Source organism: Chiloscyllium plagiosum, unplaced genomic scaffold (genome assembly GCF_037043375.1).
Source record: "Chiloscyllium plagiosum isolate Xiang-an unplaced genomic scaffold, Cpla_swu_hap1 HiC_scaffold_9, whole genome shotgun sequence".
NCBI classification, from domain to species: domain Eukaryota; kingdom Metazoa; phylum Chordata; class Chondrichthyes; order Orectolobiformes; family Hemiscylliidae; genus Chiloscyllium; species Chiloscyllium plagiosum.
Window position 1 is genome coordinate 55,501,670 of NW_028270147.1, and position 17,086 is coordinate 55,518,755.

At 43.4% G+C, this 17,086-nt stretch overlaps 1 protein-coding gene across 7 annotated transcripts in view; it reads left to right on the forward strand.

The window, feature by feature from the left end:
- LOC122554382 (disabled homolog 1) overlaps window positions 1-17,086 on the forward strand; it is a 697,887-nt gene that overhangs the window by 534,566 nt on the left and 146,235 nt on the right. For all 7 annotated transcript variants that reach the window (XM_043699303.2, XM_087990639.1, XM_043699302.2 and 4 more), the window contains one exon: window positions 15,693-15,832. In XM_043699303.2, the coding sequence (XP_043555238.1) occupies window positions 15,693-15,832 (140 nt within the window). The remainder of the gene's footprint in view (window positions 1-15,692; window positions 15,833-17,086) is intronic.

The window sequence follows — 17,086 nt, forward strand, 5'->3', positions numbered from 1 at the left end:
ATGTGTTTTTTGCCTTCTTTATCACCTCCCTGGCAAACAGCTTGATTGGTGTCCAGTTAAGGCTAATCCTTTAAACTGGAAGGCCAATATGAGGCCCTTCAGCATGGGAAGAAGTTTAATCTGTCTTTGCATCTAAGGCAAAAATAGAAAGCCTCCATATTGAAATGCCATTTCAGAAACTAAACAAAAGCCTGTAAACAAAATATGGCCATAGCTGCTAGGCCACCAGTGTGGAGAAAGAACTCCATGACAAGGCAGCCTATGACCACAATGTGGATGGATGAAGAAGGTTGGAGGGCCCCCAACTATGTGCTGGAGCACTTGTGCTAACCATTTCAATCCACTCTCGCAATCCTCCCTAGCTTGCCACTGAAAGACCACCTTTAAGCAATGCACTCACGTATGTCTGTTCTCAGCCCCATACCAGGGCACATCACCACCCTTCTGTTTTTTTCATGATGTATGCTGACACCAATTCACAGATGATGAATGCAGACCTGATATCCATAGAATCCATATATTCTTTCATTTAAAAAAAAATTAGTATTTGTCACTTTTTGTTAAACTATGTTTATGAGCAATATTGCTGCTAATGCACATGCTCCTTTATGTCAGCAAATGCAGCCTTTATTTAAACCTATGATGAGTGGTATTGCTTTGTTCAAGATATAATTTTCTTGCTAGCAAAGATTTGGAGGTGCTGGTGTCAGACTGGGGTGTACAAAGTTAAAAATCACACAGCATCAGGTTATAGTCCAACAGGTCTATTCGGAAGCACTAGCTTTTGGTGTGCTGCTCCTTTATCAGGATCAAGGACCTCCTGATGTAGGAGCTCCGAAAGCTCCTACTTCCAAATAAACCTGTTGGACTATAACCTGGTGTTGTGTGATTTTTAACCTTGCTGGCAAAGTATGACGTGGGATCCTGGATATTTCTAATTATAAGGCTGTGATCAAATTTATAAGCATGAACTAAACTCCAGGATTTGTTTAGAGTCCTGACAAGAATCCTGGGTCATTACAAGCTTTTGTATCATGTATCGAACAATTTCAGATAGGGGATTACATTCTCAATTTTATCTTTTTATATCTGAGATTTTTCAGGCATGGTGGTAATCTGAGAGCTGAACAGTGTAGTAGGATATTCGTAGAATACGATGAAACTTGTTTGTGTGTCACTGATCCTGTTTTATTGATACTTAATTTGCAGTCAAATATTTAGGAAAGTATTCTGGATTAGTGGTGCTGGAAGAGCACAGCAATTCAGGCAACATCCGAGGACAGGCAAAATCGACGTTTCGGGCAAAAGCCCTTCATCAGGAATAAAGGCAGAGAGCCTGAAGCATGGAGAGATAAGCTAGAGGAGGGTGGGGGTGGGGAGAGAGTAGCATAGAGTACAATAGGTAGGTGGGGAAGGAGATGAAGGTGATAGGTCAGGGAAGAGAGGGTGGAGTGGATAGGTGGAAAAGGAGCTGGGCAGGTCGGACAAGTCCGGACAGGTCGAGTTACTGGAGGTTAGAAACTAGGATGAGGTGGGGGAAGGGGAAATGAGGAAACTGTTGAAATCCACATTGATGCCCTGGGGTTGAAGTGTTCCGAGGCGGAAGATGAGGCGTTCTTCCTCCAGGCGTCTGGTGGTGAGGGAGCGGCGGTGGAGGAGGCCCAGCACCTCCATATCCTCGGCAGAGTGGGAGGGGGAGTTGAAATGTTGAGCCACTGGGCGATTTGGTGATTGATGCGGGTGTCTCGGAGATGTTCCCTAAAGCGCTCTGCTAGGAGGCGTCCAGTCTCCCCAATGTAGAGGAGACCGCATCGGGAGCAACGGATACAATAGATGATATTAGTGGATGAGCAGGTAAAACTTTGATGGATGTGGAAGGCTCCTTTAGGGCCTTGGATGGAGGTGAGGGAGGAGGTGTGGGCACAGGTTTTACAGTTCCTGCGGTGGCAGGGGAAAGTGCCAGGATGGGAGGGTGGGTCGTAGGGGGGCGTGGACCTGACCAGGTAGTCACGGAGGGAACGGTCTTTGCGGAAGGCGGTGAGGGGTGGGGAGGGAAATATATCCCTGGTGGTGGGGTCTGTTTGGAGGTGGCGGAAATGTCGGCGGATGATTTGGTTTATGCGAAGGTTGGTAGGGTGGAAGGTGAGCACCAGGGGCGTTCTACCGCCTCAACCTGTCGACCCCCCTCCCCCACTCCAACCTCTCACCCTCACAACGCGCAGCCCTCCAATCCCTCTGCTCCAATCCTGACCTCACCATCAAGCCAGCGGACAAAGGGGGCGCAGTGGTAGTCTGGCGCACTGACCTCTACATCGCTGAAGCCAAACGCCAACTCGATGACACCTCTTCCTACCGCCCCCTTGACCATGACCCCACCCCCCATCACCAAACCATCATCTCCCAGACCATACAGAACCTCATCACCTCAGGAGATCTCCCACCCACAGCTTCCAACCTCATAGTCCGGGAACCCCGCACTGCCCGGTTCTACCTCCTTCCCAAGATCCACAAGCCTGACCACCCTGACCGACCCATTGTCTCAGCATGCTCCTGCCCCACTGAACCCATCTCTACCTACCTCGACACTGTCCTATCCCCCCTCGTCCAGGAACTCCCCACATACGTTCGAGACACCACCCACGCCCTCCAGCTCCTCCAAGACTTCCGTTTCCCTGGCCCCCAACGCCTCATCTTCACCATGGATATCCAATCCCTCTACACCTCCATCCGCCATGACCAGGGCCTCCAAGCCCTCCGTTTTTTCCTCTCCAGACGTTCCCAACAGTACCCCTCCACCGACACTCTCATTCGTTTGGCCGAACTGGTCCTCACCCTTAACAATTTCTCCTTTGAATCCTCCCACTTCCTCCAGACCAAAGGGGTAGCCATGGGCACACGTATGGGCCCCAGCTATGCCTGTCTCTTTGTTGGCTACGTAGAGCAGTTGATCTTCCGTAATTACACCGGCACCACTCCCCACCTCTTCCTCCGCTACATTGATGACTGCATTGGCGCCACCTCGTGCTCCCGCGAGGAGGTTGAGCAATTCATCAACTTCACCAACACATTCCACCCTGACCTTAAATTTACCTGGACCATCTCTGACACCTCCCTCCCCTTCCTGGACCTCTCCATCTCCATCAGTGACGACCGACTTGACACTGACATTTTCTACAAACCCACCGATTCCCACAGCTACCTGGATTACACCTCTTCCCACCCTACCTCTTGCAAAAATGCCATCCCGTATTCCCAATTCCTCCGCCTCCGCCATATCTGCTCCCAGGAGGAGCGGTTCCACCATAGAACACACCAGATGGCCTCCTTCTTTAGAGACCGCAATTTCCCTTCCCACGTGGTTAAAGATGCCCTCCAACGCATCTCATCCACATCCCGCACCTCCGCCCTCAGACCAAACCCCTCCAACCGCAACAAGGACAGAACGCCCCTGGTGCTCACCTTCCACCCTACCAACCTTCGCATAAACCAAATCATCCGCCGACATTTCCGCCACCTCCAAACAGACCCCACCACCAGGGATATATTTCCCTCCCCACCCCTCTCCGCCTTCCGCAAAGACCGTTCCCTCCGTGACTACCTGGTCAGGTCCACGCCCCTCTACGACCCACCCTCCCATCCTGGCACTTTCCCCTGCCACCGCAGGAACTGTAAAACCTGTGCCCACACCTCCTCCCTCACCTCCATCCAAGGCCCTAAAGGAGCCTTCCACATCCATCAAAGTTTTACCTGCACATCCACTAATATCATCTATTGTATCCGTTGCTCCCGATGCGGTCTCCTCTACATTGGGGAGACTGGACGCCTCCTAGCAGAGCGCTTTAGGGAACATCTCAGAGACACCCGCATCAATCAACCAAATCGCCCAGTGGCTCAACATTTCAACTCCCCCTCCCACTCTGCCGAGGATATGGAGGTGCTGGGCCTCCTCCACCGCCGCTCCCTCACCACCAGACGCCTGGAGGAAGAACGCCTCATCTTCCGCCTCGGAACACTTCAACCCCAGGGCATCAATGTGGATTTCAACAGTTTCCTCATTTCCCCTTCCCCCACCTCATCCTAGTTTCTAACCTCCAGTAACTCGACCTGTCCGGACTTGTCCGTCCTGCCCAGCTCCTTTTCCACCTATCCACTCCACCCTCTCTTCCCTGACCTATCACCTTCATCTCCTTCCCCACCTACCTATTGTACTCTATGCTACTCTCTCCCCACCCCCACCCTCCTCTAGCTTATCTCTCCATGCTTCAGGCTCTCTGCCTTTATTCCTGATGAAGGGCTTTTGCCCGAAACGTCGATTTTGCCTGTCCTCGGATGCTGCCTGAATTGCTGTGCTCTTCCAGCACCACTAATCCAGAATCTGGTTTCCAGCATCTGCAGTCATTGTTTTTACCCTATTTAGGAAAGTAGACTGGCAGGAGACTGGAAGAACACAGTAAGCCAGGCAATAGTAGGAGGTGGAGAAGTCGAAATTTCAGGAATGACCCTTCTTCAGGACTGGGTGTGGGGGGAGATGCAGACAAAGGAGGTGGGGGGGTGGGGGGGGGCAGAGTGGTGATGTGGGGACAGGAGAAGACAGGTAAAGGGTATGACCTGGCTGGTCAACGGGAGGAGTGAATTCCGTCGGTGTTAGGAAGGAGTGGAAAGGAGGGTGAGGTGCTGGGAAGGTTGTTAGGGAATGGGAAGGGAGGTTCTTTCAAATTGCCTACTGTTCAGCTCTCAGATTACCACCATGCCTGAAAAATCTTAGACATAAAAAGATAAAATTGAGAATGCAATCCCCTATCAGAAATTGTTCGATACATTATACAAAAGCTTGTAATGACCCAGGATTCTTGTCAGGACTCTAATCAAATCCTGGAGTTTAGTTCATGCTTATAAATTTGATCACAGCCTTATAATCAGAAATATCCAGTATCCCACATGTCATAGTTTGCTAGCAAGGAAATTGTATCTTATGGAAATGCCATTCATACTTAGGGAAACCAGTAATACATATCAACAAATTAAAACATTCAGTAGTTTCCAAAAAGAGAAATAACCCTCCCTTGCAAAAATTTCTGACATATGTCGAGACCAATTTTGACTGTAAGATAAAAGACATTTTATGTATTGAGTTATCTGAGTTATTGATGGTTATAGGCTTCAAGGTTCACAACCACAAAAACAAATTACAAGGTTACAGGATCTCTTATCAATCTTTATTTAATAATAAAACAATAACCACAGCTGCAAAGTTTCTCCATTGCTATTTTTCTTCTCTCATTAGGCTCTTTATGCTACAGAATGTTACTGAGCACTCACATACAGTTTCACTATAATTCAGAAGGATCCAAAGTAATGTTGTACTGATAATTCCATTCAATTTAAATAATTGTTGTGTAATTGCATAAAACAATTTCATTAAATGGTTTATTGCATCTCATTTAAAGCTGCAGATAACTTTAAATTGTTCACAATGCAGCTTGAGAGTAAAGAAAATCATATTTTTTTCTCCCTAAGTAATGTGTTTCTTCAAATTGTGAAATAAGTTGTGTGAAAATAAGAAGTGAGAACAGGTAACACTATTCTGAATTATAAAACAATCCCATTATTTACTCAAACCAGAGTAGTTCCTATTCAGTGTGCCTTGATTTATAGTGGACTACTTACAGTGTAACACTAGCCAGTTTTTGACAGACACCTACGTTCTGGTAAAACTAACAGCTGGTTTTGCCAGCTGGTCTGTGCAGGTTAGCTCAGTGGGTTAGATGGCTAGACTGTTGTGTGAAATAACATCAAAGATGTAGATTTAATTCTCTTAGCAGCTGTGGCGGCTCATTGAGGCATGTTTCTTTTCCTTGCCCCATGATTGCTATGTCTCTGATACCTATTGGTTCTTTCTGGATTATGACCGATTATCTACGTTCCAACACAAATACCAAAATTGCTGGAAAAGCTCAGCAAGCCTGGCAGCATCTGTGGAGAGAAATCAGAGTTGACATTTCAGGTTAAGTGACCGTTCCTCAGAACAGTTCTGAGGAAGTGTCACTGGACTCAAAACGTTAACTCTGATTTCTCTTCACAGATGCTGCCCGACCTGTTGAGCTTTTCCAGCAATTTCTGTTTTTATTTCTGATTTTCAGTATCCGCAGTTCTTTCAGTTTTAACTAACAAGCAATTTGTATCACAAAGCTTTGACTTCCATAATGTTCATATTCAGAAACAATACAGTAAGAAGATTGTGAAATTGCAATTTGAGGCAGTTACCAGTGTAGTGAGTGTAATGGGGTCAGCCAAGTGGACCTCAGAGAATATAAGTTCCCTGATTGGGGCTGTTAATCTGGTCATATTGCGGAGCCCTGGCTGACAGTTATATTCAGGGGCATCAGAGGTTTTGTTCACTTTGAGAGCTGGCTCTGAGGAAGCTGGATCAACGTCCAAGGACTTTGCATGCAGAAATAAAGGGTGACTAGGTGGTGGGATACTGGTCTTTTCGAGAATTATTTCAGTGGCAAAGAGACAAACTTTACTTCTGAAAGAATTCACTCACAACAATCATCTTCAAGTTGGGGTAAGCATTTCTGTCATCATGCCATTACTTGGGAAGCTTGACTCATTCAATTCTGCTTTTGAAGACTTGGCCCTGTATATGGAAAGATTGTTTTATTTTTTCTAGGCGAATAATATTGGGGCAGATGAAAAGCACCAAGAAAGTCTCCTGACAGCTAGTGGACCTGTAGCTTTTTCAGTCATTAGGAGTCTAACTTTCCCGGAAGCACCAGATACTAAAACAGTTCAGGAGTTGACAAATTTAGTTATGGAACATTGCAATTCCAAGCCTCCTCTAATTCTGAGGTGCTACTGGCTTTATTTGGCAGTTTGAGAATTGGGGAATCTGTATCAGGATTTTTGACTAGGTTAAGATGTGACTTTGGTTTAACCTTTAATAAGATATAGAGAGACGATTTGGTATGTGGGATTAATGATGTAACCATGTAAAAGCACCTATTAGCTGAACTTCAAATAGGCACTACATCTGGATTAATCATTGGAAAATGTGGCAAGTAGAGCATCTGAGTTGCAGGCTATTCCAATGGAAATGGACACCCTCACCCTCAATTGAGCTTGGGGAACACCATTTGAGTAAAGGCAATTGCGTAGTCACACTTATCAAAGGGACCCCAAGTCAGCCCACAGAAAAAACCCCAAAACAAGCCTCAGCCAAACGGTTAAAATGTTCTTCAGGATCAAGGCCGGTGTGTGGACTTAAAATAGCAAAAGAGTCCATTTGGGCCTAAATTGAGAAAGAGAATGCAAAGATCGGTATCCAGGAAAGTGCATATTTTGGAAAGCCCCACCTACATCTCGTTTTAAACAGTTAAATTGCTTAGCAACATCCACATCAGAACCAATCAAAATAAACGTATGGTTAAATAGTCACCCGGTTCTAATGAAGATTGATTCCAGCATGGCTGTTTCAGTGATCACAGAACCAGTCTTTAACAAAATTCTCGAGGAGAAAGTGAGGACTGCAGATGCTGGCGATCAGAGCTGAAAATGTGTTGCTTTAACAAAATTCTCACTGGATTCCAACCTTTGTGCAAGACTTTGACTAGACTGAGAACCTATACTGGGGAACCTTTACAGATTAAAGGTACAACTTTGCTTTCAGTCTCTTATGAGAGGCAACTGGTTCAGTTACCATCTGATTGTAGTAAAAGGCTTGGATCCAAATTTGATGGGATGAAATTGATTGTGAAAGATTCACCTGGATTGGCTCAACATTTTTAAATTAAATACCATATATACTCGAGCAATAGTCAATCACATGTAAAAGTCAAACCCCTATTTTTGGCCAAATAATCTGGAATTTTCCATATATCTTGTGTAAAAGTCAACTCTAGTTCTTCACAAATAACAGATCAACATTTATGAGTCAGTGTACCAGCCGTCACGTCCCACTCCAGCTCTCCAATCTGCCGGTTGTTCCACTCTGCTCCCAGCCTTCCGGTCGGCTGGCTGTTGTGATCTGCTCTGGGTTTTCAGAATTACCATAATTTGTGTTTTTCTCTTTATTCATTTAGAGATCATTTGGGTTTTTGCTAATGATACAGTATGATTTTCGATGGACCTCAAAATTGGCATCCATGTAATAGCTAATTCCATAGATTTTACCTTAAAAAGTAGTCAAAACTTTGGATGAGTACTTGAGAATATATGCTACCTGGAAGTTTTTTTAGGAAGATCTAGGGACTGTCAAAGGGGCCACAGCCATCTCGCATGTTGACCAGGAAGCAGTTCAACGATTCTGCAAGACCACCTAGTGCAATTTGCCTACAGTAGAGGCAGAAATCAGAAGGCTGGACCATGAAGGAACCATCAAAGTAGTCCAGCTATGGAATGGGCAGCATCAGTCTTATTGATTGTGAAGTCCGAGGGGTCGGTTCACCTTTGTGGATATCTTAAATGAATGAATGATAAACTGTTTCTCACAGCTGAATAGATGTAGGTTTCTCCAGCTATCCGAAAGTAGGGTATTCCTATGAAACCTTTCATAAGCCGAAATGGTGTAAAGTGAAAAGCAATTACCATTAATTTGTATGGAAAAAGTTTTTGAGCGTTCCCAGACCCAAAAAATAACCTATCAATTCATACCAAATAACAAAAACCTAATATAACACTAACATATAGTAAAAGCAGGAATGATATGATAAATATACAGCCTATATAAAAGTAGAAATAATGTATGTACAGTGTAGTTTCACTTAGTTCCCAGGGAAGGAGCTTGGCAAAGCCACTCTCCCTGCTCTGGGTGTGCACTGCCTCTATAACGGCTCACTACAAAACAAACACTGAACGCTATTTTCGCTTTTCATCTTTTCTCTTTGGATTTCTTTTGGTTAGCGTAAACAGGTAGTAATGTAGGTCTTTTGTAAAAGTAAAATGGCATAAAGCGAACTTTCAAAAAGTGAGGGATACCTGTACCCAATCCATGTCATAGTGATTTATACGTAAAAGGGCTGTCCTTCACATAGCTAGGCATGAGCTATGTGTACTTGCAATTATGGTTTTTGAGGATTCCCAGAAGTATGCTATAAATAGTACCCATAGGGTTTGTACCAATATATGATACTGCTATTTAGGGTAGCATCAGGCTGTGCAATGTTTCAGCAGACGACGGAGAACATTTTACCCGAGGTTGCTATTTATTTGGATGACATGCTAACAACAGGGAAGACCAATAAGAAGCACTTAGATAATTTGGATTATAGCCCTTAGACATTTCTCCCAGATGGACATATGCCTTAGAAGGGAAAAATGTGCATTCTGGGTACCCCAAGTGACCTACTTGGGCTACAGAGTCGACAAGACCAGGTTACACCTGTTGAAAGATAAAGTGAGGGCAAAGAAAGGTGACGCTTGTACGCCTATACCACAGCTTAGCTTTTTCCTTAGGGTTGAAAATCGACGTTTCGGGCATGAGCCCTTCTTCAGGAATCTTTTCCTGAAGAAAGGCTCATGCCCGAAACGTTGATTCTCCTGCTCCTTGGATGCTGCCTGACCTGCTGCGCTTTTCCAGCAACACATTTTCAGCTCTGATCTCCAGTCCTCAATTTCTCCTAGAAGATTTTTCCTTAGGGTGGTGAGCTATTCCAGAAAGTGAATACGTCCCCTGGCCTCCATCCTGGTTCCTTTGCATCAATTAATACAAAACGGTCAGCCTTGGAAATGGTTGTGTAGCCAAGCCATAGTCTGCATAGAAGTGAGGAAACAGTTCTCATCCTCTAAGCTGTTGGCACACTGTGATTCAAGCAAAATTGGTATTGACATGCAATGTCTCTCCGGGAGACAGTGAGGTCTGCAGATGCTGGAGATCAGAGTTGAGAGTGGAGATCAGAGTTGAGAGTGTGTTGCTGGAAAAGCACAGCAGGTCAAGCAGCATCCAAGGAGCAGGAAAATTGACGTTTTGGGCTGGAGCCTTTCATCAGGAATGGAATTTCCTGATGAAGGTCTCAGGCCCGGAATGTCGATTTTCCTGCTCCTCAGATGCTGCCTGTCCTGCTGTGCTTTTCCAGCAACACACTCTCAATGTGCAATGTCTCCTCGCTGGCAGATACAGCAAAAGCCAATGGAAGAGTCTGTAATGCTTTTAAAATTTTTGAACACACTTCCAGTCATAGCTGACAATATCAGACTTTGAAAGCGGAAAGATCCGGTCTTGGCAAAACTGAAACAGCTGGTGGTGAGGGAGGGAAACCGAAGGGCCATCACAAGAAGAAACCTTTTTAGACCCAGAGAGACCAGATCACCATAGGGGATAGCATTTTATTATGGGAGCAAGAGTGATTGTCCTGAGCAAAGATCGCTGCCAGATGTCACTGAACGCTACCAGGGTCATCCAGGGGTTTCCAAAATGACAGAATTGGCGAGAAGTTATGTCTGGTGGCCAGGACTGGATGCAGATATGGTCGTGTTGGTGAGGCAGTACCTAAAGTGTGATCAAGGACAAAAATGACTGCCAGCCATCCCCACACATTCGTGGGAATGGCGAGGTGATCCCTGGACCTGTTTACATATCAACTATGCAGGTTGTTTCCTAGGCTCTATGTTTTTAGTCATTGCAGATGCCCACTCAAAATGGCTGGATGTGTGTGAGTTAATTCCTCAAACATGGGGATAATGACAGAAAAACTGCACACACCTTTGCAATACATAGACTGCCTGAAATGTTTGTCACAGATAAAGAACATCATTTACCAGCAGGGAATTTGAGTAGTCAAATGGTATTTGTCATATAAGAACAACTCCATGCTATCCATCATGCTATGGTCTGGTTGTTTACTTCAGGGGTTGAAGTTTGGTGCAGAGGGAATGGCCCTGCATGGATAAGAGGCATGGTTAATATGAGGTCAGAAAGTGAGGACTGCAGATGATGGGAATCAGAGCCGGTCAGGCAGCATCCGAGGAGCAGGAGAGCAGCATAAGCACTTCATCTGGAATCACAGGGTGGCCCAAGGTGGCTGAGAGATAAATGGGAGAGTGGTGGGGCTGGGGGGGGGGAATGGTAAATGGGAATGCTATAGTAGATGAAGGTAGGGGTGAAAGTGATAGGTTGGAGAGGAGGGCGGAGTGGATAGGTCCGAAGGAAGATGGACAGGTAGAACAGTTCAAGAGGGTGATGCCAAGTTGCAAGGTTGGATCTGAGATAAGATGGAGGAGGAGAAATTAGGAAACTGGTGAAATCCATATTGATCCCGTATGGTTGGAAGTTCCCAAGGTGGAAGATGAGGTATTCTTTCTTCAGGTGTCGAGTGGCTAGAGTTTGGCTGTGGAGGATTTGCATGTCCTTGGCAGAGTGGGAGGGGGATTAAACTGTTCGGCCACAGGGTGGTGGGGTTGTTTAGTGTGTGTGTCCCAGAGATGTTCTCTGAAATGTTCCACAAGTTGACATCTGTCTCCCATGGTGGCTCAGTGGTTAGCACTGTTGCCTCACAGCACCAGGGACCCAGGTTTGATTCCAGCCTCTGGCGACTGTCTGTGTGGAATTTGAATATTCTCCCTATGTCTGCATGGGTTTCCTCCCACAGTCCAAAGATGTGCAGGGTAGGTGAATTGGCCATGCCAAATTGTCCATAATGTTAGGGATGTGTAGGTTAGGTGCATTAATCAGGAGAATGTAGAGTGATAGGGTAGGGGAATGGCTCTGGGTGGGATACTCTTTGCAGGGGCGTGTGGACTTATTGGGCCAAATGGCCTGTTCCCACACTGTAGGGATTCTGTTCATTTACTTATCCAAATGTCTTTTAAATGTTGTAATTGTACTTCCTCTGAAAATTCATTCCACACACAAACTACCCCCTGTGTAAAATAATTACCCCATGTCTTTTTTAAATCTCTCTTCTCCCACCTTAAAAATGTGCCCCCTAGTTTTGAAATTCCCCATCCTAGGGAATAGACAACTACCATGAACTCTATCTATACCACTCATTATTTCATAAAATTCTATAAGGTCATCTTTCAATCTCCTACCTTCCAGTGAAAAAATGCCCTCATCAACTTTCCTTTGGATGCGTTCTGAGTCCTTCAGCAAATTTCCATGGGTCAGACAAGAAAGCATTCAAGGTGATTTTTAAAAATCAATTGACAGCCTTTTAAACAATATGTTATTTCTTTTCTAATAGTGCGTAGCTTATGAGCTGTTATGGTACATATGTAGTGTCCCTACTTCTGAGCAAAAAGGCCTGGGTTCAAGTTCCACCTCTCATAAACACATTGACTAAAAATATGCACAACTTACATGTTGCATCTGTAGGTTGTCAAGGCCACAAAGAGAAGGGAATAACTGTCAGTAGATCAGACGTGCTGCAGAGGTTTTAATTGCTGCAGCGAAGAGCCTACAGCCTTGACAATAGAAAGTTTGCTGTTCAAACACCTCTAGTCTCAGAAGGTGCTTTCATTGCTACATAGTTGAGGGTCAATTTTTTGGAAAGCACTTTAACTTCCTTGCACTTCAATCACCTTCAGCTGCAATTCACTGCTGCCAGCTTTCACTTGACATGGGAGCGGTTTTTTACAATTCTACATTCCACTCTACTGAGTGACAAGAGAAGCCACCAGATGAAGCAGAAATTTCACAGGGCAAATGTAAAGGACACTGAGATCCATCTCAAAAGAATCAAGATCTCCAAACAGGGACTACAGGCAGAGGATTATATTTCCCAATGTAACTGAGTCCCAATACTTCTCAAGGCTCATTTTGTCACAGTAGAATGCTGCTGACATCTAAAGGCTCTCAGAATAAAGCCTGCTTCCAGGTGGATCAGGTGGGAACACATTAACAATGCCCAACAATATGCCTGTGTCTGAACGACCATCCGTTACTCCCAACCCAACCCCAAACAACACCCATTCAACCATCACCCCTGCCACTTTCCAGCAAGGTCTTTGCCTTTCAGGCACTGTAAAGTAAAAAAAAACAGAGATGTGTGAATTTCCATTATGCTTTATGTAGCGAGGAGAAAAGAACAGCATTTGTAGAGAGTGACTTTTAAGGCATTCTGTGAGAGGCTTAAATGTCTTTGCAAGTGTTGGCTGCTCAGTTATGTATGTGAAATACATCAGAAAAGTAGAAATGAGTACAGCTGCAAAGTCTGCGGTCAAGTGAACCTTGAGGTCCTATTATATAAGTCAAAGAGACGCAAAAGGATAATGAAGTAAGATTGTACTCATATTGATTTTTTGATGAGTGTCATAGGATTGGATGAATGTGAAGAAGTACTATGATCAGTTCCTAGATGAGGTTCCTCCAAATGGTTACTGTTCAAGACAGGATACCTCAAACTGTGAAGCTCCCACTAGGTAAACTAGAAGGCTAAGGATAGGAAATGGGAAGAAAAGGTTTGATCACTGAACCAATTGGCTTAGTCTCCATTTGCATTGACTTAGATATATACAATTTTTCTTCCATTAGCTCCTGATTGAAATGAGCTCCATTTCAGATTTCCTGAATGAATGAATTGCACTTATATTTAAAAAAAAGAAAGGACACTTGCAGATATATAGCATTTTTTTCTTATGGGGAAGACCTGTCAGAGAGTGCAGCGTAACAATTATGTCTGAATTGTGTGTGGGTGTAGATTAACATGAGTTACAACCTACAAATTATCAAAGGCCTTTGGAAAAATTGGAAGCATATTAGGGAGATAATAATGGTAATTAATTTTATTTGTAGTAGCCTTCATTATGTTTCATTTCATAAAAGAGTATAAGACTAGGAGACGGAGATTGACAACCCAGTTGAGAAGATTAAATAAAATTGACTATTTTGCATATTTTGTCTGTATTTTCTTTGCATGCAGCACAAACTAAGCATTAAAGTAATTTCCATTTATTTAAACTGATGTTAGTTAGATATTGATTAACTTTACCATCTTATGGATTTTGTTATTTCCAAGGCTAATACCAAAACAATTGGTTCAGCCATCCCTCTTTTGTTTTCTGCCCTCAGACTTTTTCCTCCCTCACATTCACCCTACCCTACTGTTCATCAAAAAGCAATATGACTGCAGCCTCGCTACATTAACCTTTTGTTTTCTTTTTGATTGACTTATAGCATTTATGCTATCTTCCCTCCATTGTCTCTCATCTTTCTCTCTGTCAGTAGAGCTACCTTTACATCCATTCATGCATGTACTAATATAGCCATTATCTCTCTAGGATTGATTTCTCTCTTGTTTCTCCCTCAGTCCTTCATTTTTGGTCATGTACATAATGTTACTCTATCGTATCATCTATAGGTATGAGTCAATTTACATTAACTCAGCTAATGACAATTAGGGATAAATACTGACCCAGCCAGCAATACGCACATCCCATAAGTTAATTTAAACCAGTCCTACCTCATTCTTTGACCAAATGACTAACAATGTGCTGCCTGACTTCTATATAATGCTGAATTGTAGCTGTTAAACATTTCCTCCAATGAAGCATTGGGAATTCTGAAGCAAGCATCGAAACTCAAAACTCATTAATGATTCCAATATCCCACTAATTACTGATGTCGGCTTCTCCAGATTGTCTAACATTTAGTGTCCTCTCGAACCCGAGCTGAGTTTCCAACCACATATTTTGGGTCTGCCCAAGTTTGCTTATTTTTAACTCGACAAAATCCTCCCGCTCCTGACTCACATTTACCATAATAAAAATCCTACACTATTTGCCTTTATACTCAATTACACAATCACCCTTTTCATCCAACGTGTCCCTTTCATAACATCCAATATGTTCAAAATACCATTGCACACATTCTGCCTCCTGCTGCAATGAGCCCTGCTTCCCTATCACATTCATGTTCACTGACCTACATTAGCCCCACTTCATCTTATAACCAGAATTTAAAATCCTCATCTACAATACATACTTGACTTTAGTACAACTTCTGTCTGTGATTTCTTCCGTACCTAAACCCTGTCCCAATTGTTCATTGTTGAACTTTGACTCTTATAAGTTCACTTTCTCTCATCCACCAAAGATTGCAAATCTGTTAGCTGTCTTGAATTTTGTGAATTCCCTTTCTACTCCTTGACTTTCTCTTTTCTTGTTTCTTAAACCAGCCCTACCTCATTTAAGGGCAGCACGGTGGCACAGTGGTTAGCACTGCTGCCTCACAGCACCAGAGTCCTGGGTTCAAATCCCGCCTCAGGCGACTGACTGTGTGGAGTTTGCACATTCTCCCTGTGTCTGCGTGGGTTTCCTCCGGGTGCTCCGGTTTCCTCCCACAGTCCAAAGATGTGCAGGTCAGGTGAATTGGCCATGCTAAATTGCCCGTAGTGTTAGGTGAAGGGGTAAGTGTAGGGGTATGGGTGGGTTGCGCTTCGGCGGGTCGGTGTGGACTTGTTGGGCCGAAGGGCCTGTTTCCAAACTGTAGGTAATCTAATCTTAAATGTATATCTTTCATTATATCTATAATTGTGTTTCTTAATTCCTTACATGCTTTGTGCCTATTTTTACATACCTGTGAACTACATTGGGATATCCTTTTATACATTCAAGATGCAGTATAATGAACGATGTTATGGAATAGTTCTGAGGGGATTCATTTGCATTTACAAGACACGTGTGCTGCTCAGTTGATAGCATATTCACCAAAAAAAGTTGACTTGCAACCCTTCTGATTTGTTTCTTTTAACTTCCAGGTCAGGATCGGAGTGAAGCTGGTCTGATAAAACGGTTTAAAGGAGATGGATTCCGGTATAGGGCAAAACTAATTGGTGTGGATGAGGTTTCAGCTGCAAGGGGAGATAAACTCTGCCAGGACTCAATGATGAAACTAAAGGTAACTTTACAGAATTCAAGACATGTTGAAATATAATAAGACAGTGAATATTTATATTGAGCAGGGTTTCTTCTACACTCACTTAGATTGCTGAATCACCTACCACACAAAGTGTGGCAAGTTGTGATAAGATAAGTACAATGGGAGGATGAAAAGTTTCATTTTTATTAGAACAAATCACATGCCAAAGAAAGGGACAATTTATTTGTAAGACAAGTGTGAATGATAGTAATAAAAATGTTATATCAATGGTGAGCAACAACTGACCCAAGTAACTTATTCTAATACATTTCTCCAAAACGTTTTCAGTCACAATATTTCGTGTTCTTTAGAAGAAAACAATTTAACTTTACAAAAGTTATTCAATATAAAGATTTATGGGACTGTTGTAGAGAGGGTACGGGGAAATTCACCAGAATGTTGACTGGGCTGGCGTTTTTCAGCTATGAAGAAACGAGATAGTCTGGGTTTGTTTTCCTTGGAGCATGGAAATCTGAGATGGGACCTGATTGAGTTATATAAAATTATGAAGGGCATACAAAAGGCAGAGAGAAAGAATCATTTCCAATTAGTTGTGGGTTAATAACCAGGTAGTATAAATTTAAGGAAAGTAGCAAGATTTTTAAGAGGGGATTTAAGAAAGATTTTTTTCACCTGGAGGATGTTTACATATGGGGAACTCACTGCCTGAAAGTGTGGCGGATGTGTTAATCATCACAACATTTAAGAAATTCATTGATGAACACTTGAAATGCCACAACACAAGAGGCTATAAGCCAAATACTGGAAAATGGGACTAGAGTACCTAGATACCTGATGGCTGATGTTGGCATATTGGGCTAAACTGCGTCTTTCAATGATTTTAAAAACTGTATGACTAAGTATTCAAGTAAAGTTTCCTTCTTTGAACCAAACAAAATAAAGCAGCCAATTATTATGGGGAACTCATAAATGATCAGTGACAAAACAACTGAAGACAGTTGGGCTGAAGATACCTCCAAACATTACGTCCTGTGGCTGTATTCAGTGACCTGCAAAAATCCTGTCCATATTCCTTGTATCAGGTATACTTCCAACTGTTGTACACCCTTTCCTTCATTGCGTCGACCTTGGCATTGATAGTGATTCTTGGTATCATGGCCAGCCAAAGGCTATTTTGATGCTGACTGCAACTATATCATACTTTCTCTTATATTTAGCTCCATTGTTCATGCTTGGATTAAGGATGAAGTCTAGATTTAAGTGGCCCTGGCA